The sequence below is a fragment of the Sander vitreus genome, chromosome 18, assembly GCF_031162955.1.
Source record: "Sander vitreus isolate 19-12246 chromosome 18, sanVit1, whole genome shotgun sequence".
Lineage (NCBI taxonomy): Eukaryota > Metazoa > Chordata > Actinopteri > Perciformes > Percidae > Sander > Sander vitreus.
Window position 1 is genome coordinate 11415138 of NC_135872.1, and position 26069 is coordinate 11441206.

Below are 26069 nucleotides of genomic sequence, written 5' to 3' on the forward strand. Positions count from 1 at the left end.
TTGATAAAGATCCATACTTCACATCCCCCACCCAGCTTGTTTACAAGCAGTATTCAACTATTTAGAAAACCTGAAAAAAAAAGACCATGACAATAAGTCATTTGACCTGATCACACATAAAACAGGATTACAAAAGGTCTCATACCTTAATGTATAGCCTAATACTATAAATGAACAACCCCAAACCTTCCCTACTGATCTGACATCTGCTCTTCACTCACTCAGCCTTGTGTCCTTACCGAGCAGCACAAATAAACTGTTCCCAGACCAGTGATTGGGAGTCGATAAGACCAAAGAGTCAAGACAGAGAGAGAGAGAAGATTAAAATAAATAGCGCCACCCATTGGCTCGCTACACACGATCCTGTGATAGATAGATAGATAGATAGATAGATAGATAGATAGATAGACAGACAGACAGACAGACAGACAGACAGACAGATAGATAGATAGACATCACTTATTTATATTTTTTAACTGCAAGGTCCACACTTTTCTATTTTTATCCTAAGTTATTTTTACTGTAGGCCTATATTAGTTAAACTTTACCAATTTATATATTTGACTACAATGTTGACTACTAGGCTATGTGTTTTTTAAGGAGTATACAAGTCTGGAAATAACGATGTAATAAAAATAGACATAATGATTGAAACATGCCTAACACATAGGCTAAGGACCTGCTGTTTCAGGGGGAAAGCAAACAAAATAAAAAAAATTATATATATATATATATATATATAGTTTAGTAGTTTTGGTGCAGTTGATGCAGTTGAGTGTTTGTCCTTCTTATCCTCTTAGAGTGCAGATTTTAACTACAGAAATAAATAAGTAAAATTACAACTTTTATAGCAATAGGCCTACTATAGTTAGGCGATGTAACAGGGAGTTATTTCATTACTGCTCTTCCGCCGAGTAATATAGTTCCCCAGCGGTGGCTGAGCGGCGATTTCCGGTTGGCGGATTAATATCTCAGTATGGTCCCAGGTGTGTGCTCATTGGGTATTTTAGAACGTCTTCAAATGTGTCAGCCAATCAGAAATTAGGACCCGTCCAAGCAGTTTCAACAGACATATTAGGACGTATGGTTGATAAGAAATATTACAGGATCCATATTAAATGTGTTAAAAGTTATATTCTAGAATCTATAATGTTATAGTCTATACTCGGCGTTATGAAGTCTGTAACATACGCAAGCAAATCAGCTGGTCTGTACTTGAATGCACCACCAGCTTCGGTTTAGAGAATTTGAAACAAGGTTTGCTTTTTAAAAGTCTGCACATCAGTTTGCAGTCATATGTAGGACTACAGGGTTGGTTTTACAGGACTGTCAAGCGCCCTCTGGTGGTTCACTACTCTCTCGTGCACGTGCACGCACATAGGCCTGCATTACACAGGCCTACATAAATTGCTTGTTTAGTTGGGAGATGATTAAAAGGACATTGGGCTGATTATCCTCTTTATTCTTTCTTGTCAAGGACGTGATCAATTTACACAGTAGTTGTATTGTGTATGCCACCTTTTGTTACCAAATCCTATTAACTTGAATTTTGTAGGCCTATTTCTGGTCTGCATGGGGCTTATTTTTTAGTATTTTTAGAAAATGATTTTTAGTAGGCCTAAATGTAAGTCTAATCCCACGTGCATACTCTGTGTTTTGCAAAAACCTGCAAAGATTTTGAATTGTTCACTCATGGGCTATGATGTGAAAAGTTTAAAATGTATTTAGTCTATTTTAAAAAATAGCTTTTTTTTTACTGTAAATATTTAGTCCACTTAATTTTCAGGGTTTTGTGTTTAAGTTTTTAAAACCATTTCTTATAGAGAAGCTGAGGAAACATTTAGATTGATGTGTGATTGAAACAGGTTCATCTCAGGTTTGTTTTACTGGATCATTTTACAAAAACAATCACTTTTATTTTGTGGAATTGAATAATCTGAATATTTTCATGAAATTATTAAAATCCCAATCTCAAAACTTTCAGCAAAATAAACATTTCAGTTTTGATTTTTCCACTTTCATCCAGACGTTTGCCAAAAAAATGATTTAACATTTCAACCTTCCTAAATTTCCACTGCCCTGGTTTAAAAGAAAGAGAAAACATGTATGGGCATTTAATGAATCGAGAATGACTTATAAGGTTATTTTACAAAACTTTACTGAGAATTGTGCATTTATTTGACATAATGTGAACGTTTATATTCAAATTAAAAGGTAAGTGTGTTGTGTTCATTGTAAGAATCTATGGATCTTTTGCTCAGACAGTTTCATCCTCCTGAATTCTCTTTTCATGCTGTAGTTGTCCACAGCTGTGTAGGCCTAACAGCCTTTTCTCACTGGCCTTAAGTGATTGAAATGTTGTATTTTGAGAAAATGTCTTAATAGAAGAAGAAAAAATGAGTGAAAATGTGACTGTTTTAGTACATTAAAATGGTAAGTTAAAACAATTTGTTTTTTAAATTATTTTTTGTTTACAGTTACAGCCTTTCACATTTTAATGTTGAATGTTTGCTATAAATCAAACAGGAAGTTATGAATTTAAAAATGAAAAAATCCATAAAATCCATAGAAAAAAGTTTGTCCAAAGTCTTTTGCTGAATTTAATTTTCACTCTGAAATAAGTCGTGAGTAGGAAAAAGTCAGATTGAGAACATGTAATTTGTCTTTCAAAAGTACCTGCACTTTAAAATCCACCTCCATAAACATGAAAGTGGGACATCAGAGAAGATCTAGAACATGAAACATGTATGTTGAGTAATCCATATGGCCCCCTGTCAGACCACCCTCATTTTCTATTCCTGCTGCACGTGTTGGTCATTTTTAAAGTGACTGCCCCCTGGTGGAGGGCCAGACACTTACAGCTTCAGGTGCTTTGTTGTCTCTTCCCATTTTTGTGTGTAAACAGGGACTTGTCTCACAATAAAATGCTTTGGATAAATTAAATACATTTAAAATATGTAAATTAAATTGATTGAAAAGACCCAGTTCTCTTTGTTATATAGTTATGATAATAATCATGAGATAAATGTGGATACAAATTTATCAATTTTGTGGATACTAATTTATCAGTTCAAATCTTTTTGTTTTGTTGAAGTTAAATATTTCACTTTGTGAGTGACAAACGCGTCAAACTACAGCAAACTTTCTTTCTTCAAACAGTCGTTCTCCACGTTGTAGTTATTAACTCTTTAAATGTTAACTTTAAACCAGAATAAATGGGCAGGATTAATCACCGTTTAAAAAGTTTATTGTAGTTGTGGCATTGTGTTTTGTTCCCTTTAAAAGGCAAACAATCAGCACATGTCAAGAGGTAGAAACAATTATCAGTCTAAAATAAATGTGGAAGGACGGACGGACGGGCGCACACACACACACACACACACACACACACACACACACACACACACACACACACACACACACACACACACACACACACACACACACACACACACACACACACACACACACACACACACACACACACACACACACACACACACACACGACTTGCGGATTTGCACTATACTTGTATGTGCTGGACGCCATTCAATGCCCCATAGCCTACATTCTGTGCACTAACGTAAAATAAATAATATGCATCATGTTTAAGCACCCAAAGGATGCAGATGTTCAAATAAACCTTTGCCACTTCGACCTCATGACTGTAACTGCTGATTGGCTGATTACTGTAACTGTGAAAGTACCCTCTCCCTTTACACACACATTTACACACGGAGAGGGACAAAGATAGATAACCACAAAGACAAAAATAAAAGATGTAGTGATGGTGGCTGGGTAAACATGAGTTGAAAGATCTGGCACTGTGTTGGCGTGAAGTTATAAAGAAAGTGTGAACAGCTGATGATATGAACAGCATTCAGAAGATGGTTTGAGAAAAGGAACAAAAGAAAACACACACACACACACACACACACACACACACACACACACACACACACACACACACATTAATGGGTAGCACAGGTTATTTGACCCAGGAGATGTTGAGACAGCGAGCGATAAAGGCGTATGTGTCGGCCACCTCCTGGATGACCTTGCTAGTGGGCTTGCCGGCACCGTGGCCTGACTTTGTGTCCACAAGGATGAACAGAGGGTTTGTCTGCTTGGGGCTGCGGCCTACGATGTGCTGCAGGGTGGCGATGTATTTGAGGGAGTGGAGAGGCACCACCCGGTCATCGTGGTCCCCTGTGAGCAGTAGCACCGCAGGGTACTGGACCCCGTTGCCTTCTGGGATGCAGATGTTATGGAGTGGGGAGTATCTGGCAAAGAAGAGCAGTGGGAAGGTGCAGAGTTCAGATTATAACACGCATAATACACAAAAGTGTTAATAAGATATTTCATATCCAAGTGTCGGGAAATATAAACAAGCTGTATGTTGGTTAGGGCTGAAAATAATCTGCAGTTTATATTGTCTGTCAAATGTCAGAAAATGGTGAAAAAAATATTCCCAGAGTCCAAAATGGTGCATTTAAAATACCCTGTTTGTACAAATAACAGTCCAAAACCCAAAAATACTAATTTTACTAACAAATATGACAAAGAAAAGCAGCTATATGTGTTTTTATTAGACATGTCTAATAAAAACATTGATCTTAAAGTGCCCATATTATGAAGAAAACACTTTCTGGGATTTGGGGTGTTCTTTTGTGTCTCTGGTGCTTCCACACGCATACAAACTTTGAAAAAAATCCATCCATGCTGTTTTGAGTGAGATACGGTTTCTGAATGTGTCCTGCCTTCAGTCTCCGGGTGAGCTGTTCAAAATCGGCACGGCTTGTGACGTCACAAGCCGAAATGAGCTTGCTAACCGCAACCATTAGCTCGTAGCGTTAGCATGCTAATGCTAACGCTAGCATGCTACCTCGTTCTCAATAGCAAAGCACTGCTACAACACACACAAATTCACCATAATCTACAAAAGAACTACTTACATGTGCGCCCCCACCCTTCATCCCAGCTAATCCTGCCTTGTAACTGACCGAAGTTGGAGAAACAGCCTTTTTACTGTCTATGGAGCTAGCTAGCTGACATGATCTACATCTGAGCTACTGCACATGTGCGAGTGCAATCAAAGATAGTACAGAAGAAGAAAAGAGGTCTCACTCTGTAGCTAAAACAGAGACCAGGCGAAAAGAGGATCTGCAGCAGTGAGAGAGAACGGTGCAGTACAACAAAAATATGGTGTTTTTTGAAAATTAAACCATGTAAACCTATTCTGGTACAACCTTAAAATACAAGTATGAACCTGAAAATGAGCATAATATGGGTGCTTTAAGTAGGGCTGTCAGCATTAAAGCGTTAATTGCGATGCGAATAAGGGCCGAGCATAATGAGTTCATTTTTTATTTAAATCGCATGCCGGCATTTATTAATTTATTTTACACTTCACTCGGCTGCAGGCATGATGGAGAAACACAGCAGCAACACAATCTGAATGGAGCTTTTTATTTTCCAGAACTCCCAGACGGCTCAGTAGACAAGTCGAAAGCTATATGCACACTGTATAAAGCCGAATTAAAATATCACCAAAGCACGTCAAGCTTGAGCTACCACCTACGGAGCTAAGCATATAGTTCAGTTAACTACGGTTGGTGTGGGGGGGGGGAGACAGTAGTTTCACCACACACAGCCTGTACCACACGGAGAAAGCAGCCACAGTGGAACCGGTGATCACTGGACGTCAGTGAGTAATCAACATTATTTAGGAGTTACTAAACAATATACTGACTCCGGTAAGGATAGGGATTTTTAGTTTTTTAGTTAGGTACTTGGATGAATTGTGCAATAATGACAGATTCACATATTTTTCTTTTGTTTACACAGTAAATAATTACAAATCTTAAAATCAAGTTCATAAAGTAACTTTCTTTGCATTCTTTTGATTCCCAATCAAGATACACTGGTAAGAATTGCTTTCGATTGTTAATATGTACTTAAAAACTGTTCTGAAATGCAAAATAATAGAATTTTAATCATGCGATAAAATATGCAATTAACTATAGAAATTCAGCTGTCAAATTTATCGTTTGACAGCCCTAATCTTAAGACAATGTGTCTGGACCTGGTTGGTTTATTACTGCTGGTGAACAGTATGGCGGGGAAGCACAATATTCTTTTGTGTGGAGCATGTTGTGGTGACTTTAAGAAGTGGCAGGTCCCGGATGAGTGCAAATAACATGACAAAAATAAACATGATAAATATTTGCAATCAGCATTCAACTCATAAAACTAATCTATAATATAACATTTAGTGTCAATACAGAGATGAGGAAAATGGAAACCCAACTCATTCCCAATCAACACAGCTACAGACAATTCAACAGAAATGCTTGCTTCAGTAAGGTAGTTGATATGAGTTTATTTTAGAGATATATATATATATACTGCCGATTTTGCAGGTTTTCCCACTTACAAAGCATGTAGAAGTCTGTAAAAATAAATTAATAAAATATCATAGGTATTCTTCAACTGTGAGTGACGGAATCCAGAAAATCGCATTGTATGATTTTTAAGTAATTCATTTGTATTGTATTGTATTGCATGACATAAGTATTTGATAAATCAGAAAAGCAGAACTTAATATTTGGTACAGAAACCTTTGTTTGCAATTACAGAGATCATACGTTTCCTGTAGTTCTTGACCAGGTTTGCACACACTGCAGCAGGGATTTTGGCCCACTCCTCCATACAGACCTTCTCCAGATCCTTGAGGTTTCGGGGCTGTCGCTGGGCAATACAGACTTTCAGCTCCCTCCAAAGATTTTCTATTGGGTTCAGGTCTGGAGACTGGCTAGGCCACTCCAGGACCTTGAGATGCTTCTTACGGAGCCACTCCTTAGTTGCCCTGGCTGTGTGTTTCGGGTCGTTGTCATGCTGGAAGACCCAGCCACGACCCATCTTCAATGCTCTTACTGAGGGAAGGAGGTTGTTGGCCAAGATCTTGCGATACTTGGCCCCATCCATCCTCCCCTCAATACGGTGCAGTCGTCCTGTCCCCTTTGCAGAAAAGCATCCCCAAAGAATGATGTTTCCACCTCCATGCTTCACGGTTGGGATGGTGTTCTTGGGGTTGTACTCATCCTTCTTCCTCCAAACACGGCGGGTGGAGCTTAGATCAAAAAGCTCTATTTTTGTCTCATCAGACCACATGACCTTCTCCCATTCCTCCTCTGGATCATCCAGATGGTCATTGGAAAACTTCAGACGGGCCTGGACATGCGCTGGCTTGAGCAGGGGGACCTTGCGTGCACTGCAGGATTTTAATCCATGATGGCGTAGTGTGTTACTAATGGTTTTCTTTGAGACTGTGGTCCCAGCTCTCTTCAGGTCATTGACCAGGTCCTGCCGTGTAGTTCTGGGCTGATCCCTCACCTTCCTCATGATCATTGATGCCCCACAAGGTGAGATCTTGCATGGACCCCCAGACCGAGGGAGATTGAACTTCTTCCATTTTCTAATAATTGCGCCAACAGTTGTTGCCTTCTCACCAAGCTGCTTGCCTATTGTCCTGTAGCCCATCCCAGCCTTGTGTAGGTCTACAATTTTATCCCTGATGTCCTTACACAGCACTTTGGCCATTGTAGAGAGATTGGAGTCTGTTTGATTGAGTGTGTGGACAGGTGTCTTTTATACAGGTAACAAGTTCAAAGAAGTGCAGTTAATACAGGTAATGAGTGGAGAACAGGAGAGCTTAAAGAAAAACTGACAGGTCTGTGAGAGCCGGAATTCTTACTGGTTGGTAGGTGATCAAATACTTATGTCATGCAATAAAATGCAAATTATTTAAAAATCATACAATGTGATTTTCTGGATTTTTGTTTTAGATTCCAAAACTCACAGTTGAAGTGTACCTATGATAAAAATTACAGACCTCTACATGCTTTGTAAGTAGGAAAACCTGCAAAATCGGCAGTGTATCAAATACTTGTTCTCCCCACTGTGTGTGTGTGTGTGTATATATGTGTGTGTGTGTGTATATATATATATATATATATATACTAAGCACTTACTTGATGAGCCAATCAAACTGCTCTTTGTCTTCAGAACAGCCAAAGTCTGTGGTCCAGGCGTGGCCGATGGTGAACTTGTGGAATTTCAACATGTCCATGACGCCTACCTGAGCGACGGCACAGCCAAACAGCTCGGGCCGCTGGTTCACGCAGGCCGCTGAGAGGGGAACGCACACAGTCAGACACACCACGGACTGATGCCTGTGCAGGTGAAACTCGGAGGCTCTATTACAAAAGGATTCTCGCTCTATGTATATTATATTCCTCAGCCAGCAGCGTACATACCTACAAGCAGGCCACCGTTAGAGCCTCCATTTATAGTCAGCTTGGAAGGAGAAGTGTATCCCTCCTTGACGAGATATTCAGCTGCACACTGGAAGTCTGTGAAGCAGTTCTGCTTGTTGGCCAGCATGCCAGCTAAAAGGGCAACATACAACGTATGTAAATGAGGAGTTTGTTAGTTTGGTATTATTTTCCAAACAAGATAGAGGAGCACAATTCCCCTCACCTTTGTGCCAGGTCTCCCCGTACTCTCCTCCTCCCCGAATGTTGGCAACAGCCAGGACTCCCCCCAGATGTCTGACAAAGATGAGTCGGGAGACGCTGTAGCTTGGCGTGATGGAGATGTTGAAACCACCATAGCCGTATAGAAAACCTGGATGGGAGCCGTCCAATTTGATGCCCTTCTTGTGAACGATAAACATGGGGATTTGAGTGCCATCCTTGGAGGGATAGAATATCTGAGACATAGAGAAAGACACACCATCAGGGACACAAATAGGACTTGAAACAGAACCAGGAAATAACAGAGAATGGGTATCTAAAGACACATGGGAGCAGTGAATATGGTATTCACGCAAACATCTTTTTCAGTGTTTGTCCTGGTGCTAATAAGGTTTGGCAGTGAAGCTAGACTTGAATCATCTGTCCTTGTGTCGGAGTCAGGTGAAAGGAGAGGACAAAGAGACTCCAGAAGTCCTCAGTGCCTTGCTTATTTTCACTTTTACAAGGTTATTTCTAGGGTCACTGTCCTCAGTAAGAATATAACAGTACATCTGACTCAGACAGTCAACTGCCTTTACTTAAAAAATAAATAAATAAATTAAAGCTGCAAGCAGCGATGAACGGGCCCTCGCCTTCTTGCAGTCGGGGGTACTGGCAGACGCAACATCACATGTAGACCACACATTCTAAGTTTCATGTAAATCGGAATAACTTATGCCAAGATACAACCGTTCATGTTTTAACAGCCACCTACAGGAAGTTGTTCCTCCAACTCATGTCAATCGGAATCAATCTTGGTAAGATACGCAACTTCCTGTTTCGACAGCCACCTACAGGAAGTTGTTCCTCCGTAACTTAGTTTTAGCAGTTAACTCCGCATTGTTTTAGCTATCAAAATTCTTTTGATAACTTTTAGTCACGAGGTTCCACCGAGTCTATATCCAAGTCTTCGTGCAGATTGGACTCACAGCCCAGGAGGAGTTAGACAAAGTATGGCGATATATTCCCATATATCGCGATGTGGCTAATTAATAAAGAAAATTGTAACAGCGCCATCTAATGGCCGATTCACTCTAAATTTGGCATGGATGCATGCTCAATGCGGAACAACTGTGTCATGTTTGGTGTCAATCGGAATAAATCTTGGTAAAATACGCAACTTCCTGTTTCGACAGCCCCCTACAGGAAGTTGGTCCTCTGTAACTTGCGCATTGTGTTAGCTATTAAAATTCTTTTGATAACTTTTTGTCACGAGGGTTCTCCGAGTCTATATGCCAGTTTTCGTGCCGATCGGACTCACGCCCCAGGAGTAGTTAGACAGAGTAGGTTTCCCATGTATCGATATTTTGCTTATTAATTAAAAAAAATTAAAACAGCGCCATCTAATGGCCGATTGACGCCAAGTTTGGCACAGATGCTAAATCGGCCATGACGAACAACCTTGTCAAGTTTCGGGGCATCGGAATAATTGTTGCCAAGATAACGCAACTTCCTGTTTAGACAGGAAGTTGCTGTAACTTGCGCATTTTTTTCAACTATCAAAATTCTCTGGATAACTTTTCGTCATGAGGGTCAACAGATACTACCTGCAAAGATTCAAGAAGATTGAAATCACGGCCTAGGACGAGTTCGAAAGAATGTAAAACACATGAAAAATGCATAATTAAAAATGGCGCCTTCCGGTTGGGCAGAGCTAATGAAGGTAAATGGGAAATATGTCCGCAATGATTAGAGCAATATGGGTATTAAATATGGTGAAGATCAGAGCAACTATGTCAAAGTTAAGGCCTTCCAGGCATTAGGGGGCGCTATGGAGCCCACTTACAGGTTTGGGCCAAATCGCTGTACAGTCTCGCAAAGCTCCCAGGTGTTTATGTGGGCGCCAATTTTTGTGAGTTTTCATATATATTGAGGCCGTCAAAAATGTGCCCAATGGCTAAAACCAATTAGGGTCCCATAGGCCACGTCCACTTTGACCAATCAGTACCTTACTGTAGGGGTGGCCTCATGAGTGGCCCTAAATGGTACCCTTCAAATTTTGTAAAAAATCAGATGAGCCGTTCATGAGCTATAAACTTTATGTACTTGTAGCGCCCCCTTGGGCCAATTTTCGTAAATTGTGTGGGGCATCTCCAGAGGGTCATGGCAAATAAGAATCTTAAGTTTTACATTGATAGCAATAATTTTGGTCGAGATAAGGCAATGTTGGTGTTTTCATACTTAGCTACACAAATTTGTTTGTGCGTAATATGTGCAATTTTTATCCTATAAAAATTCTTTGGATAACTTTTTGTCAGGTCCGTCTGGAGATGCTACCTGCCAAGTTTCGTGCAGATCGGTCGCACGGTCTAGGAGGAGTTCGGCAAAGTAGGTTTTCGATAAATCGCGATTTTTCACGCATAAAAGTCTAGTCTAGTCATTCAGGCACAAACAGATGTGAACATTTCTCGGAAAACGTTTCACACAGCTACACGAGAGTTCTTCAGTGATCAGGAAAGAAAATGAAAAGAAGGAGAAAAGAATCTTTTCTAGAAAATCATGGAAATACAATAGTGCACACTGAAACACTGAAATGTTGTAGTTACCTGGGTGGTCTGGTAGTCCGAGGGGCTGAAGCCTTTGACAGTGACCTCTCTGAAGATGTGGGGCTGCAGCGGCTCCTTAGTCAGGTCGCAGTGGTAAATGATGGCTGGATGCCAAAGAAGAAAATCATCTCATTTGTTCTACAATCTTTAAATCACTTTGACAATATGAGGGAAATGTATTTTTCTGTAGCACATTTATTTCATCCTTATACAGCCAGTTTCAATATGAAAATACTAAATGCAACCCATAAATTAAACCAAATGTACTATGCACTGCAGCAGGCCACAATAAAACCAATTACAAAGCACACTGAATCGCACTGGCTTTACAGTTTATGTGTCAAATGTCACAATCATGTTATCCAGCATTGTTAGGAGTTTTTTCTTTTGCCCGTTCCCTCATACATTACCCTGTGCATTTTGCAGCACCTGATGTCTAAACCTTTCAAACTAGAATGATTTTCTATTAGGGCTGGGCGATATGGAGAAAATCAAATACCACAAAATGTTTGACCAAATGCCTCGATATTGATACCGCAACGATATTGTAGTGTTGACTATTGGTGCTTTCACAAAATACTTACACAGTGAGATGTTTGATAAATAATCATCAGTAATGTGGATATAATGACTAAGGGGTAAATGCAAATAATAGAACTGTTACAACAGTCTGGTAAGTTCAGAAAATGACATCACTTTACTGTAATGCAGCCTTTAAAACCAGGAAAACAACACTTATGCCATATTACAATATCCAAAATCTAAGATATCTAGTCTCATATCACGATATCGATATAATATCGATATATTGTCCAGCTCTATTTTCTATAGCAACAAACGTGACATAGCATTCACAACTACTACACAAACTGAGCAGTTATGATAATAAAAAAATAAAACACTAAGTTTGTATTTAGCGTTTCCGTACCTGGGGAGAGGAAGGAGGTGAAATAGTAGAAGATCTCAGAGTCCCTCTTCCGTCCTGTGAAACCCACCACGGAGCCCACGTCAAGAGGGAATGTCCTCAGCTCCTCCCCCGAGCTCAGACGGTACATTTTCAACACATTCTTCACGTCGTGGAGGAAACACACAAACAGGTAGCTGGAGTATGTACAGGTGGCAAACACTGCAGAGAGGAGACACGGTCAAGGAAAGACAACAGATCAGAAGTTGTGCATTTCTGGGGGAAAATGTAACAGCCATTCCTAGTATGTTAATAGTACAGGTCACTAGGGCTGTAACAATCCCAAATTTTGCTGTGCAATTAATTGTCAATATAATTGTCTTTTTCAGGCAAATTTAACATGTATTTATTTATTTATCACTTTTTAAAACTAAATTAAAGTTTTAAATAAATCCCAGGATACATATGTTGGCTATATTACTGTTATGTGACCCAGTTAATGTAATAACACAAATATCCAGCCTATGAAGTAAACAACGCCTCTTTATTATCATAAAACATTTTTACTAACTGTATCCCCCTGCCATTTTTGCTGCTATGAACGTGTATAAGGTCAAGTGCCAACAATTAACAATTGATATGGTAATAAATAATATATATAGTCTGACCAATAATCACTTATATAATTACAATTTGGCATATCTAAACAAAATCAACAATTACCAGTCATACGCCTCAAGACCTTAGCTAATGTATGCAATTAATTGCGGTTACACAAAGAAACCGCGATTATGTTAAAAGCTCACCAATAACATCCTTGTCATGTTGAGGGATGAGCTCTTTCCAGTTGCTCTGAGCTGGAGAGGCAAAGTCGATGTTGATGAGGCGGTAACGTGGGGCGTCCAGGTTGGTCTTGAATGTGAACAGCGTGCTCTCGTTGGTCACGTACTCATACTCGGCGTCGAAGTTGTCGATCAGCTTCACCCATGGCAAAAGTCCTAAACATAAAAAGGAGTATTTTAGTTCAATAATGAGATCAATGAATATACACAGACAAACTATAAAAAAACTATATTGGACTATAAAAAACGAATGGATTTTACAGTGATGTGACACACAAATGGGAATTTGTTCCCCTTTTTTTGTGGATAGAAATTGAGACTATATATGCCAATATAACAATAGTTACTAGCTAATGGTGAATACCAACTGAAAATGCTGAAATGAAAAACCAAAAAACACAAGCATTACAGCAGGCACAGATCAAGAAAATAAAACAAACCAGTGTAACATACCTGTAATACCCTGAGGAGTGGTCTTAAGGTCACAATACCACAGTCGGTTGACCGGATCACAACCTTCCCTGATAGACAGCAGCACGTAGCGTCCATCGTCTGATACCTGCAATATACCTGTATTCACTAAACCATACCTTAATATGCACACATAACACAGGCATTCTTCTTAAGTCATTTGTTTTAGGAGAAGAAAAAAAAACAAAAAAAAAACACGTTCTGACATGCCTCAGCTCCACCCATCCATTTGGGGTGGTCAGGAAATTCAGCGCACAGCACGTCCTCAGACTGCGGAGTCCCCAAAACATGGAAGTATAGCTTCTGGTGCAGGTTGGTGGAGGTCTCAGTGCCTAGGAGACAAAGCATTTTACTTCTAACATCTGTGGTCTCTAGTGGTGACAAAAAAAACTGAATTTGTCTGATGAGAGAGGTAAGGAGATGTGAAGCGGGGGGGGGGGGGGGGGGTGTGGATTGCAGAAATAACACGGATACATCAACGGTGTAGGAGCAGAGGAAGCTACAAATCCATCAGACTAAACAAAGAAGCACGTAAAAGTGTGTTGATTATGCAGCCTAACACTGTCTTCTTGACCTCACCGTCACTCTTGCCCTCCTGCTCAGGGTAGGAGTTGTAGAAAAGTCCCTTCCCATCATGAGTCCAGGACATGCAGCTGAACTTGACTCGCTCCAGGAGGTCCTCCAGAGGCTTGGCGCCTTCAACCTGCAGGAAGTGGATCTCCACCCAGTCCGATCCACTGGCGCTGGTGCCATATGCCAGGTACTCACCGTCCTCGGAGAATGCATAGCCTCAAAGTAATCGGAGGAAGAGAAAAGGAACGTTAACAAAGACATCAGGACTCAGTTAACATTCTTTATTTAGCTGTCAATGTGGATGCTATAAATAGCAGGCTATTTCTAGACATGAAGACATCACAGATTCAAAATTCAGTCTTTTTTTTTTTTTTTTATACCATATCAAGAAACAATTCTGTAAAATCTGTTCAAGTGCATTCAGCAAAGGCAGTGCAATGAAATGCAAGAATTACAATGAAATGCATACTGTAAATATATAATGCAATATAATTACTATCGAGTGCAATATCTATATGAACAGAAATATACAGTGCTTTGTTGATACCTCGCAGGGCAACAGTCCCATCATCAGAAAATGTGTTTGGATCCAAGAAGACTGTGGGCTCAGCATCCAGGCTCTCCTGCACGTACATCACACTCTGGTTTTGGAGGCCTGTGTTGTAGAAGTGAAAGTACCTGAAAAGGAGGAGAGGAATGTTAAGTTGCCAAGGATCTTCACAGATATGTGCTCCACAGATGTGTTATTGAAGTGCTAAAACATGATTGTGTTGTGGCTCACCTATTCCCCCTCTTGAAGGGACAGCTATACTTGGGGTAGTCATATAGCTCAGTCATGCGCTCCTTGAACAGGTCTCGCACCTCACAGCGCTCTAAAAACGGCAATGTCAGCTGGTTCTGAGCGCTGACAAAAGCCTGGTGGAAAAAGACAACAACAGACGTTTTTCACATCGTAATATAATCTCTGCAGCCAGTTCCGAGAAGCAGATGTACTGATTTATCTGAATACTTCTGCTGAGTAACAGGTGCTTTTACATCATGTTCCAGTCCAAGCGGATTCCAGGTTTTACTCAGCAAAGTTACCCAGATCACTCAGTCAACAGGCTTCTAGTGAAAAGGCCCCTGGTGATATTAACAAAACTTGACGGTGGTGGATATGAGTGTCTTTTTAAGTAATCAGATAACACAACCAGCACCAATATTTTGTTTACAGAATGGCAAAAGTGACTTGTGCCAATAAGAGATCAAGAAAATATCAGTGCAGAAATAGTACTAAAAAATCATGTGTGTCCTCAGTCTGTAACAAACTGACATTTTACCTAAATATGGAATGAGGATTACCTGTGTCTTTTCACTGTCCGGGTCCTCCAGCCAGCTGTATGGGTCTGGTACTTTGGAGCCATGATAGCTATCCACCTGAGACAGGTGAAACAGTAATGACAGCGGTTAAAATCTGAACTAGCTAGCTAGCTAGCTAGCTAGTTAGTTGTGGCAAAAACGACAGACTTCTGCTACCAAGCTGGCACGTTGAGGTTGGTTAGCAAACAGTAAAGGAAATATTAGCTACTAATAAGCATAATATGAAGACATGTACATGTAGTAAGTAACGGCTAACGGGGAACAGCTGCCCATGCATTTGTCAACAAAGACAGTCTGGGTTTTCAGAGCAAGCTAAGCTAACTAGCATGCTAACAAAGCAGGCGCTTACTTCAATGAATGAAAAAGCATGATGATTAAGCATCCCGGCTTATTAGCACGCTAGGCTAGTTAGCTAGCCACATTTACTTACAACTGCATCGTCACGGTAAGCCTGTGGATACTGAAAAGCCATTTTAGAGGTCAGTTTTCGGGAATTGCGTAAGAAAAAAAGCTGCCCCAGAGATTGAAATTGTGGTTGAGAAATGACCCTCTGGATCCTGTAAAACATCAACTTTAGCACTGAAGCTTTTTGACAGGAAAAGATGCCCTGCTTACACACAGCCAACAAGCACTTTGAAGACAATACTCCTGGTTGCTGGGGCATCAGCCCAAATGTTATTGCGCCCTCTACTGACAGAAAACGAGAACAGCACTCATAGATGAATGGCTGTGCCACACATTTTATTTGCCTATGAATAAAATAATAAATAAATGAGTCTGTGACTAATTGACACATGGTGTTGGAGCAGTTTACCATACCATACAGCACACAGGATATCTTTATGCTATTTCAGTTCAGCCAACCTTTCTAAAAGCACTTTTGGAAAACTGCTGTGGCAAATCCAAAAGTAAATCGTCAGAAAAGCCTATAGGCCTACACTGTATATGTAAATTCAAAAGTGAGGTTCAGTATCACCCATCAAACAGTTGACGGATTACCTAGTGGTGTTGCTTTGGGAATGTTTCAGTGATATATTGTTAGCCAATATTTTATAGTAGCCTAGTAGCTATAGTAGGCTACCTATTTATAGTTTCATTTAAAACAATGTTGGTATAAGTAAGAAAAGCTCAGAATGACACTTGACCGCTTTTTTTTCCATTCATTTCTACTTTAAAATCAGAAAATAAATATACAGTCAAAAAGCTCAGTTGTATGCCACCTCACTGTTGATGTTGTGAATATAAACAGTGCACACTAGTTAATAATTATAGAAATGGGAATAAAGCTCTAGCAAATCTAGAAAGTGGCCCTATTTCTTTCCAAAAATCTTTATGCAGAGAAAATAGCGAAGTTGTAAAAAGTGACATTGCACCTTTAGTTAAAGGTTATCTAAGTCCAACAGGAATCTCCATCACCACTCTTATCTAGTGACAGAAGAGGATAGGGGTCAACCCTTCACTCTTCTTTCTTTCTGCTCATCATCCTCCCCTCCCTTCCTTCCTCTCTTTACTTAATCAATCAATCCTGATTTGAACATCATTATCACTGGCGCCTACTCTTACACAATGACTGATAGCATGAGACAAGGCACACTCAGGTAGCACGTTACTTGAGGAAATGAGTGGATTTGCTGAAGTGAATGGTTATTTTTAAGTGATGAATTTCTCCAATAATGAACACCTGGGATCTTTAGTTGTATTTGGTTTATTAATGCAAACATAATTGTTTCCAGCCAGTCTTTATTATTGAATGGTTACGTACAGAGGCCATCCCGTTGAATGTGTTGTTTTAATCCACCATGACGCAACATTGTGACTGTAAGTCATTCTACAGCTATGCAGATAAGAGCCTTGGGACAGGTTTAATTACACAGTTGAAAAGGAAATGCATTGTTTGGATACCACTGCTGATCATAGTTAGATGTCTTCTGGGAGATTCCAAAGAAAGTGTTGTTACAGCTATCATGCTGCTGAGCCAGATTTTAGAGGAAGACAAGAAGCTTCTCAACTATCCTCTCATGGGTGAATGCACAGTAAAAGTGGAGAATGAACGGAGCTGAGTGCAGGTGGAGGGAAAAACAAGTTTTGTTTTTCTTAGTGAAGAAAATGTAGTTGTTGGTGTGTCGATATATTCTTCCTCTTTTGGTCTCTTCTGATGGACTTTTGGTATCGTAAATGTTTGTAGGTGGAGGTTTGGGTCAAAGGATGGTCTCTGTCCCCCCTTCCCCCCAGCTCCATTCTTCTTCCCTTCCCGTCAGGAATACCCCTTTATGCAAAGGGGATCTCTTCCTGTTTGCCTATGTCAGGCTCAGATATGGGTCAGATAACTATTGTCCTCTGACGCCTCTGTTTCCCTAACAAACCAGGGAGAGAAAAACACTGACAGTTTGAATGAGCGTGTTTGTGTTTGCATTGAAATATGGACTTTTTATTCTCATAGAGTGGGTGGGTTTATGCATTTGTGTGTTTTAGGCTACATAGAGTTGGGCTGGGAAGTGGCCATGCATGAATTAAACCTTCTTGTCGCCCTGTTTTCCTTCATTGTCCAGAGTCAACAGTGATTTGTCCCGCGTAGTCGGAAGCACCTGTCTCTGTTGCGGTGGACAAAGGAGCATGACCACCTGTTGTGTTTCACTGCATAGGGTTACCGCAAGGTTAACTCATTCATAAATCTCTATGGCTTCACTCTGAGCGGCTCCTGTGAAGCAGTGCATTTTGTTAATGGTGTATAAAGCAGGAAGAAGGCTGTTGATCATGCCAATCAATGGAGATGAGTAGACATAACATTCCAATTCTAACATCATGAGATTGGATAAACCGGTACCAAGATGCACAAAGAAATTATTTCTTGTGAACCCACGTATGTTCACCTCATCAGATCCTATTTGAAGGAAAAACTCTGATAAGATGCCAGCTTCTTCTGCTATCAATCAGACTTTTGCAACATGTAGGCTTCTTAATACCTTCACTTCTGGTTTGACTGTTCAGACTCACAAAGGACTCTCCATTCCTTCAAATGTAAAACCAACAAATGCACTTCAAAAACAGTTTATTTTTTACACTTAATATTTACTTCATGTCATATGTATACAAGTATACATGCTAAACATGATACATTATACATGCTAACCATCAGCATGTTAGTATTGTCATTATGAGCATGTTAGCGGGTTGTAGATTTTTACCAGATTTTATTTTTGAGTTTTTCCTTATCTGAATCCAAGGTCAGAGAATAGATGTTGTATGTTATAGAGATTGTAAAGAGACAATTGTTTTTACTCAATATTATTGTAACATGCTCTCCTTCTGTCCTATATTTTTTTTAATTTATGGAACATTTTGACTGTGGACAAAAATGATTGTTATTTTTGTTCATAGCAGCAGCGATACTAGGTTGCATATAATGTGGACACTAGCCTGCTCAGTGCAGGTTAATGTGGCAATTTCTTATAATAATATACAATGGGGTTTTTTTTCATCACAAAAGCTATGTGCAATAATCCATGTTCCTTTTATGATATCTCACCAGCTACAATCTACTGTCACAGTCAAGTCACAGTCTTCGAACTTAATAATAGTAGTGCAAAGGGATCCCAACGCGACAAAACAATACACAAGTAATAATAAGGACGCTTTTAAATACAGAGATCAGAGGGGACAGCTTCCTGCCTGTTTCTCTCATTCGGCTGTCATTAGCCGGGGCCAGGATAACAGTCTCTGCTCTGTCCTGTGTGTGATGTGGTGGAGGGTCAGTCCAACCTGCCCCCTCAGATGTCCTCAGACAACAGGATGTTATTGAGGATCCAGTGAGGGAAATTATAGCACGCACGTAAGACGGATGTGATCAGTGCACAAATTATAGGAAATGCTAACTGCATTTGTCATCATGCATATACAGCATGTTGGCTCACTAAGGTAAAGTTGGTTGAAGTTTGAGGCTGTGCCAGTTTCATTGATGCCCCGGATAAAGGCAAAATACAGTGACTAATAGGGCTGCACGATATGACCTAAAAACGATTAATTAATTGCACATTTTACCTCGATAACGATAAATTAACGATAATTAAAACATTTTGTGATTCTTTTTTTTGTCCTCATAGTTCATTGGTAAGTTTGTACTGTAAATAGGATCAAATATCGAAGGTGAGCTATTTTTCTAATTCAAAAGTGCTTATTTTTGTTATTTTAAAATAATTGAAGGAAACACATAAAGCGCGAACTATTATGGCTATTTATTGAAAAAGTATAACATTTAAATGAAAGCACACATTGCTTGAAATAAAAATGTCTTGTGAAAAAAGTCCCATTTTAGTTTTATAAAAAATGATCGAAATTATCGTCATGGGAAAAATACGTCGATAACAGCTTCAGAATTTCGATGTCGATTGAGATGATCGTTGACAAAAGAACAACCATCAATTTTGATTTGAACTGTGCCAACAAGTCCAATGTTGTCCAGTGGTGACTACATTTCTGTCGGTTTCAGGATGACAGCGAGGCCATATCTAATAACGTTCTGTCAGTTTCTATTCAGACGTACAGTCATGAGTTCTTTCAACAACAAATAACATAATAAGAGTGACAATAAGACTGAGTCAATCACCCTGAGGAGAAGGGAAGTTTATCATTGTTTGTAGTGATCATGTTGAAAAGGGAAAGAGTGCACTCAGGTTACTCAAAGCCAACTTGGTGAAAGAGGTGAGGATAAAAGGACAGTTTTACAAAAACATAATTTTCAGGTGTAGATTGGTGCACCGTGGAAAACAGTAATTCCAGTGAAAAAAGCCAATGTCATTGTCTGAAAATAGATCTTTATCTTTCAATCAAAGCAATTTGTATCTGTGTTCTGGCACTGTTTTCCTCCTCATCAAACTTGTCAGGGCACCTTTTCCCACTACAATCCCATCTCAAGTCTTGCCAAAGCTCATTTCTGGACAAAGATTCTCACCTCAGACATCTAAAGAGACTTTCTTGTCTTAATTAGTTAGGCAAGCGCGAGCTAAGTGGTAGAACAAAGCTGAGATCTAATGACACTGGTTTGTAATCATGTTTGCACTGACCGGAGTAACAGGGCTTAAAAACAGCATTTCCCCCTTGTCATTACACCACCAATGTGTGTCCATCATCTCTACACATCTCCTCTCTTCATGTCTTTTTCTCCGTTGTGTCTTTGAACCTCACCTGCTTTGTTTTCTGGGTTTGTCAAAAAAAGAACAGGAGGAGGGTAAATGAACGTATCGCTTGCGTGCAGACGGATATAACCCTTTTAAAAGCAAAACAAATATGTGTGTGTGTGCATGCCCTGTAATTTTACTGTTGACATGTGCACTTACAGTGGGGATCTGGGACCCTGGTAATGACTGGGGCAGGTACCACTGGAGACAGGTGGAGGACAGTGCTGTCTGACTGGTCCTGAAATAAGAGAGAGTGTGCGTGTGTGCGTGAGTGTCAGACACAGACTCAGACGTGCAGACAGACACAGTGGCACCTGATGATGTCATTGATGTTGTCACTGAGTGGTTGTAAAGTTCCCCTTTTATAAAGGACGCCATTCATAGGCAGTCGACTCAAACCATTTAAACACACTGTATTGTACTCTTATTGTGCTCTTGCTCAATGAGAAAATTTACAATATTGCACGGGGCTCTCGTCAACAGACCATAAATGCAACGCCTATATATATTAAAGGAATAGTTTGGGACATTTCGGGAAATATGCTAATTCATTTTTTTTTCAGTTAGATGAGAAGATCGATATCACTCTCATATTTGTCCATTAAATATAAAGCTACCTAGCTAAAGCTATCTAAAGCCGCCTACACATGATACGCGATTTGCTCTCTGCGCACCTCTAGGTAGGGCACGGAGCAAAGCGGAGTGCAGGTATTCATCATCAAGGGTGGCAAGGAAGCTATTTCCCATTGCTAGGTAACGACATGCTGTTATCTCATTGGTTGCGCTTTCGAAAGGTCAGCCGCAACTAGGTCAAAGTTGAAATAATTTGAACTTTGAGCACAGCGCAAAGCGGAAAATCCGAGCAGTGTGCAACGCCAGGGCCATAGGAAATCAATGGAACGGCCGGCGCAAAATGGTTTTGCCGCCTATCATGTGTAGGCAACTTTAGCTTAGCATAAAGACTGGACCTTTTGACAGAGCCATGGTAGCTGGCTCCCATTTTCAGACTATATGCTAAGCTAATTGTCTGTTGGCTGTAGCTTCTCAGATATGAGAGTGGAAGCAATCTTCTCATCAATCTTGGCAAGAAACCAATTAAACATATTTCCCAAAATGCCGAACTCTTCCTTTAAGCGTTGGTCATAAAGGGAACTTCACACATGTTCTGTCAGTGACAACTCTTGTATCTTCTGTTACCATAATGATTGATGCAGCGATACTGCTTTTATGAACAGGTTTTACTTAATTCCTTCTTTGAAAAGGTTTATTTAAAGAACACAAAGAAACAACAATCCAAGTGAACAATTACAACAGTGTTAGAGATCCGTGACACTCACATAAGACAGAGATCGAGGCACACAGTAAGGAATGTGAATGCATGAATACGCATATACGCAATATTGCATCAGCTCATATAGGGGTCACAGTCAGTCTTTCTGTGTCTTTATTTGGAATATCAGGCCCATGACTCCTCATTGGAGAATGTGTGTGTGTGTGTGTGTGTGTGTGTGTGTGTGTGTGTGTGAGTGAGAGAGAGAGAGAGAGAGAGAGAGAGAGAGAGAGTGAGAGAGAGAGAGAGAGAGAGAGAGAGAGAGAGAGAGAGAGAGTTATGGGAAACTCTACCCTGTGCCACAGTGTGACAGCATGGATCAGGTTTACCTCTGTTTGTTCAGTGGCCATCCAGAAATATGGCAGGAATCTGAGAACAGCAAGCTACCCAAGGCTGACTGAGCTGAATCTGCAAGCTGCTCCTGAGAGACAAATGGACAGAGAGACAGACAACCAGGTACATAAACACACACATCCTCAATGAAAGAAATGCATTAAATTCTACAGTGTATGTCACCATTTCTTGTAATGTCATCACATGCAATAGTCGCAATTTTTTCTTCAGTTGGGTGAAATGTCTTAAGCTCTGCAGGACATGTAACAGTTTATGTGTGTGAGTACTGTAAGTGTGTGCGAGTCTGGTGCATCCTTCCCGGATGGTACATCTCACTGCTGGTCATTATTACAGTCTGTCTTAGTAATTAAGAGGAAGACAAAACAATGTGAGGAGCCTTTTAATGCAGTCAGGTGTGGCTCCTGGGGGTCGGACACTTCCTCCTTAAGAAGTCTGTCAATCTGGTGTTCAGTAGGAAAACCTTATTCTTTAACTGAGGACATTAAGGTATCAGTAATGCTGCAATTTGACAAAAGTTGAGCTGATAAAAAGCACCTGCATGTGTTTTAAGAGATATAATTATATGATTTATTTAGGTGGAAAGTTTAAAAGTCCTTCAAGAGCCTCTGTAGTATTTGTTACTAAAGGTCAGTTATAAGGAATACCAGAATTGTCAAATCAATTGTAGTAATCTATTGAAAATGGCTGATAAACAGGGCTGGTTGAACTACAGTGGTGTGAAAAAGTGTTTGCCCCCTTCCTCATTTCCTGTTCCTTTGCATGTTTGTCACACTTAAGTGTTTCGGAACATCAAACCAATTTAAACAATAGTCAAGGACAACACAAGTAAACACAAAATGCAATTTGTAAATGAAGGTGTTAATTATTAAAGGTGAAAAAAAATCCAAACCATCATGGCCCTGTGTGAAAAAGTGATTGCCCCCTAAACCTAATAACTGGTTGGGCCACCCTTAGCAGCAACAACTGCAACCAAGCGTTTGCGATAACGTGCAATGAGGCTTTTACAGCGTCCTGGAGGAATTTTGGCCCACTCATCTTTGCAGAATTGTCCTAATTCAGTTACATTAGAGGGTTTTCGAGCATGAACGGCCTTTTTAAGGTCATACCACAACATCTCAATAGGATTCAGGTCAGGACTTTGGCTAGGCCACTCCAAAGTCTTCATTTAGTTTTTCTTCAGCCATTCGGTGGTGGACTTGCTGGTGTGTTTAGGATCATTGTCCTGCTGCAGAACCCAAGTTCGTTTCAGCTTGAGTACACGAACAGATGGTCGGACATTCTCCTTCAGGATCTCTTGGTAGACAGCAGAATTCATAGTTCCTTTTATCACGGCAAGTCTTCCAGGTCCTGAAGCAGCAAAACAGCCCCCAGACCATCACACTACCACCACCATATTTTACAGTTGGTATAATGTTCTTTTATGAAATGCAGTGTTCCTTCTACGCCAGATATACTTGGACACACACCTTCCAAAGAGTTCCACTTTTGTCTCATCGGTCCACAGAATGTTGTCCCAAAAGTCTTGGGGATCATCAAGATGTGTTCTGGAGAAATTGAGACAAGCTTTGATGTTCTTTTTGCTCAGCAGTGGTTTTCTCCTTGGAACTCTGCCATGCAGGCCATTTTTGCCCAGTCTTTTCCTGATAGTGGAGGCATGAACGCTGACCTTAACTGAGGCAAGTGAGGCCTGCAGTTCTTTGGACGTTGTTGTGGGGTCTTTTGTGACCTCTTGATGAGTCGTCGCTGCGCTCTTGGGGGTAATTTTGGGCGGCCGGCCACTCCTGGGAAGGTTCACCACTGTTCCATGTCTTCGCCATTTGTGGATAATGGCTCTCACTGTGGTTCGCTGGATTCCCAAAGCTTTGGAAATGGCTTTATAACCCTTTCCAGACTGATAGATCTCAATTACTTTCTTTCTCAATTGTTCCTGAATTTCTTTGGGTCTCGGCATGATGTGTAGCTTTTAAGGATCTTCTGGTGGACCTTACTGTGTCAAGCAGCTCCTATTTAAGTGATGCCTTGATTGTGAACAGGTGTGGCAATAATCAGGCCTGGGTGTGGCTAGAGAAATTGAACTCAGGTGTGGACAACCACAGTTATAGTATGTTTTAACAAGGGGGGCAATCACTTTTTCACACAGGGCCATGATGGTTTGGATTTTTTTTCTCCTTTAATAATAAACACCTTCATTTACAAATTGCATTTTGTGTTTACTTGTGTTGTCCTTGACTTTTGTTTAAATTGGTTTGATGTTCCGAAACACTTAAGTGTGACAAACATGCAAAGGAACAGGAAATGAGGAAGGGGGCAAACACTTTTTCACACCACTGTAAAAGCAAGTGTGAGAAAAAGGAAACACTTCACTCAAGACCAAATACCCAGAAAGGGGTTTTTTTTACGGTATGATGACATTAAGGGTTAACCACAATGGGTTGACATCTCAAGGCAGGGTGGTGTTTAGCAACCAATCCAATTTGTGTGCTTTGTTTTAAACATGAAAATGTGTTTTTATGATATGCTCATACATTATTAATTAATAAACTTCAAGTAGAATAGCTGTGTGAAGATACCATTAGTTTTTCTCAAAATTAGGGGAGAAATGAAACAGGTTTAACACAGTAAAATCAAGGTGTTTAAATCTGTGATAATCAACAGATAATCTATGATTATTACGATGACAAGGAAACCAGGAGCCTGACGGTCAAACAACAAGGACCCCAGACAAGAGATAACATCAGCTGTTTGTGAACGCCAGACGAAAATAAAAATCAGCATCCAGGGGTCAGTGGACGGCTGGAAAGAGATCACAGAGGACAATGCCAATCTTTGTTCTGACTGAAGTCCCATACTTAGGTCATGTTATGCCAAATTTTCTATCTCTGTCACAAGTGAGAAAACTCCTTCCACTGAGGAAGACCTTGAGATGTGGTTGAAAGTGCTGGAAAAAGCGTTTTGTGGAACTACTGTTTCATAGGTAACGCTTATCATTCAGGATCGGAACCAGAAGAATGTCATCACAAGGCAATGTAAATGTGTCTTTGACTTGGCTCGCACAGTGCACCAAGAATAAAAAGGATGTTAAAAACACACTTTTCCAACATGTCTGAGAGGTGGATTGCACGGTTGTCACATTCATATCAAGCAGAACGTCTTATGTAACAATAACGAGAATGAATGTGGTTATTGGGACATGCAAATCATTATACCAAAGCACGAAGGGGTTTTGTCCCTAATTATGGCCCTTATAACTGATTACGAGAGCATGGGTTAATAAGCAGCTGCTGGTCCAGTCGATCCAGAGCGAAGTTTGTAATTTCTGTCTCACACGGGAGAGACAGAAATTAAACACGACAAATGTTCCACACGTTTCGATTACACTGCAGACTCCTCAACCTGATACCCGGACACCCCGTGAGTTGTATGTTAAGTCAATTTCTTCTCTGCTGCTTTAAGACGGGTTGGCACACAAGTCACCTCATACCAATAACAATCAAAGGGGCTAATGCTTGATTTTGATTAATCTAATTTAAAACCTGAAGAGGTAGTGTAGGTCTCAAATTGAAGCCAATCTATAAAAAAGCCGACTGACTTGATTACATTGGATATACTGGTTGGACATTTATATGCAAATCTTTTCTTGGAAATATAATCCTTTCTTGGCCCCCTGGAAATACTGCCATGTGCAGGTGTTGTCTTTGTAAGTCCACGTGTGTAAGCATGCACGCATGCGTCCTTGCTTTGTCGTCGGTGTTGGACATTACCTATCATTCACAGACGTCTATGCTGCCGGTCAGCTGAGTACAGTGATAGTGTTTTCTCCTCATCTCTGTGGGTGGTTTTTGTCCGGATTTTAAAAGACATCTGTTATGAAGCGCAGTAGCATTCCTCTTAGCCCTGAAACCATGATAATAACCCTCTGCCTGTCAACAGGAGATCATCT

General features: G+C 40.3%; 1 protein-coding gene across 1 annotated transcript; it reads right to left on the reverse strand.

Annotated features, from left to right (window-relative positions):
• Positions 1–3229: 3229 nt before the first annotated feature.
• On the reverse strand, positions 3230–15900 carry prep (prolyl endopeptidase). The gene is made up of 14 exons (XM_078274850.1): positions 15702–15900; positions 15254–15328; positions 14694–14827; positions 14460–14590; positions 13919–14128; positions 13550–13671; positions 13322–13427; positions 12833–13024; positions 12051–12248; positions 11123–11226; positions 8542–8773; positions 8319–8450; positions 8034–8190; positions 3230–4283 (listed from the first exon to the last, which is right to left on the reverse strand). The coding sequence occupies exons 1-14, from the start codon at positions 15837–15839 to the stop codon at positions 3989–3991; spliced, it is 2226 nt and encodes a 741-aa protein (XP_078130976.1). The 5' UTR covers positions 15840–15900; the 3' UTR covers positions 3230–3988.
• Between the last annotated feature and the right edge of the window lie 10169 nt (positions 15901–26069).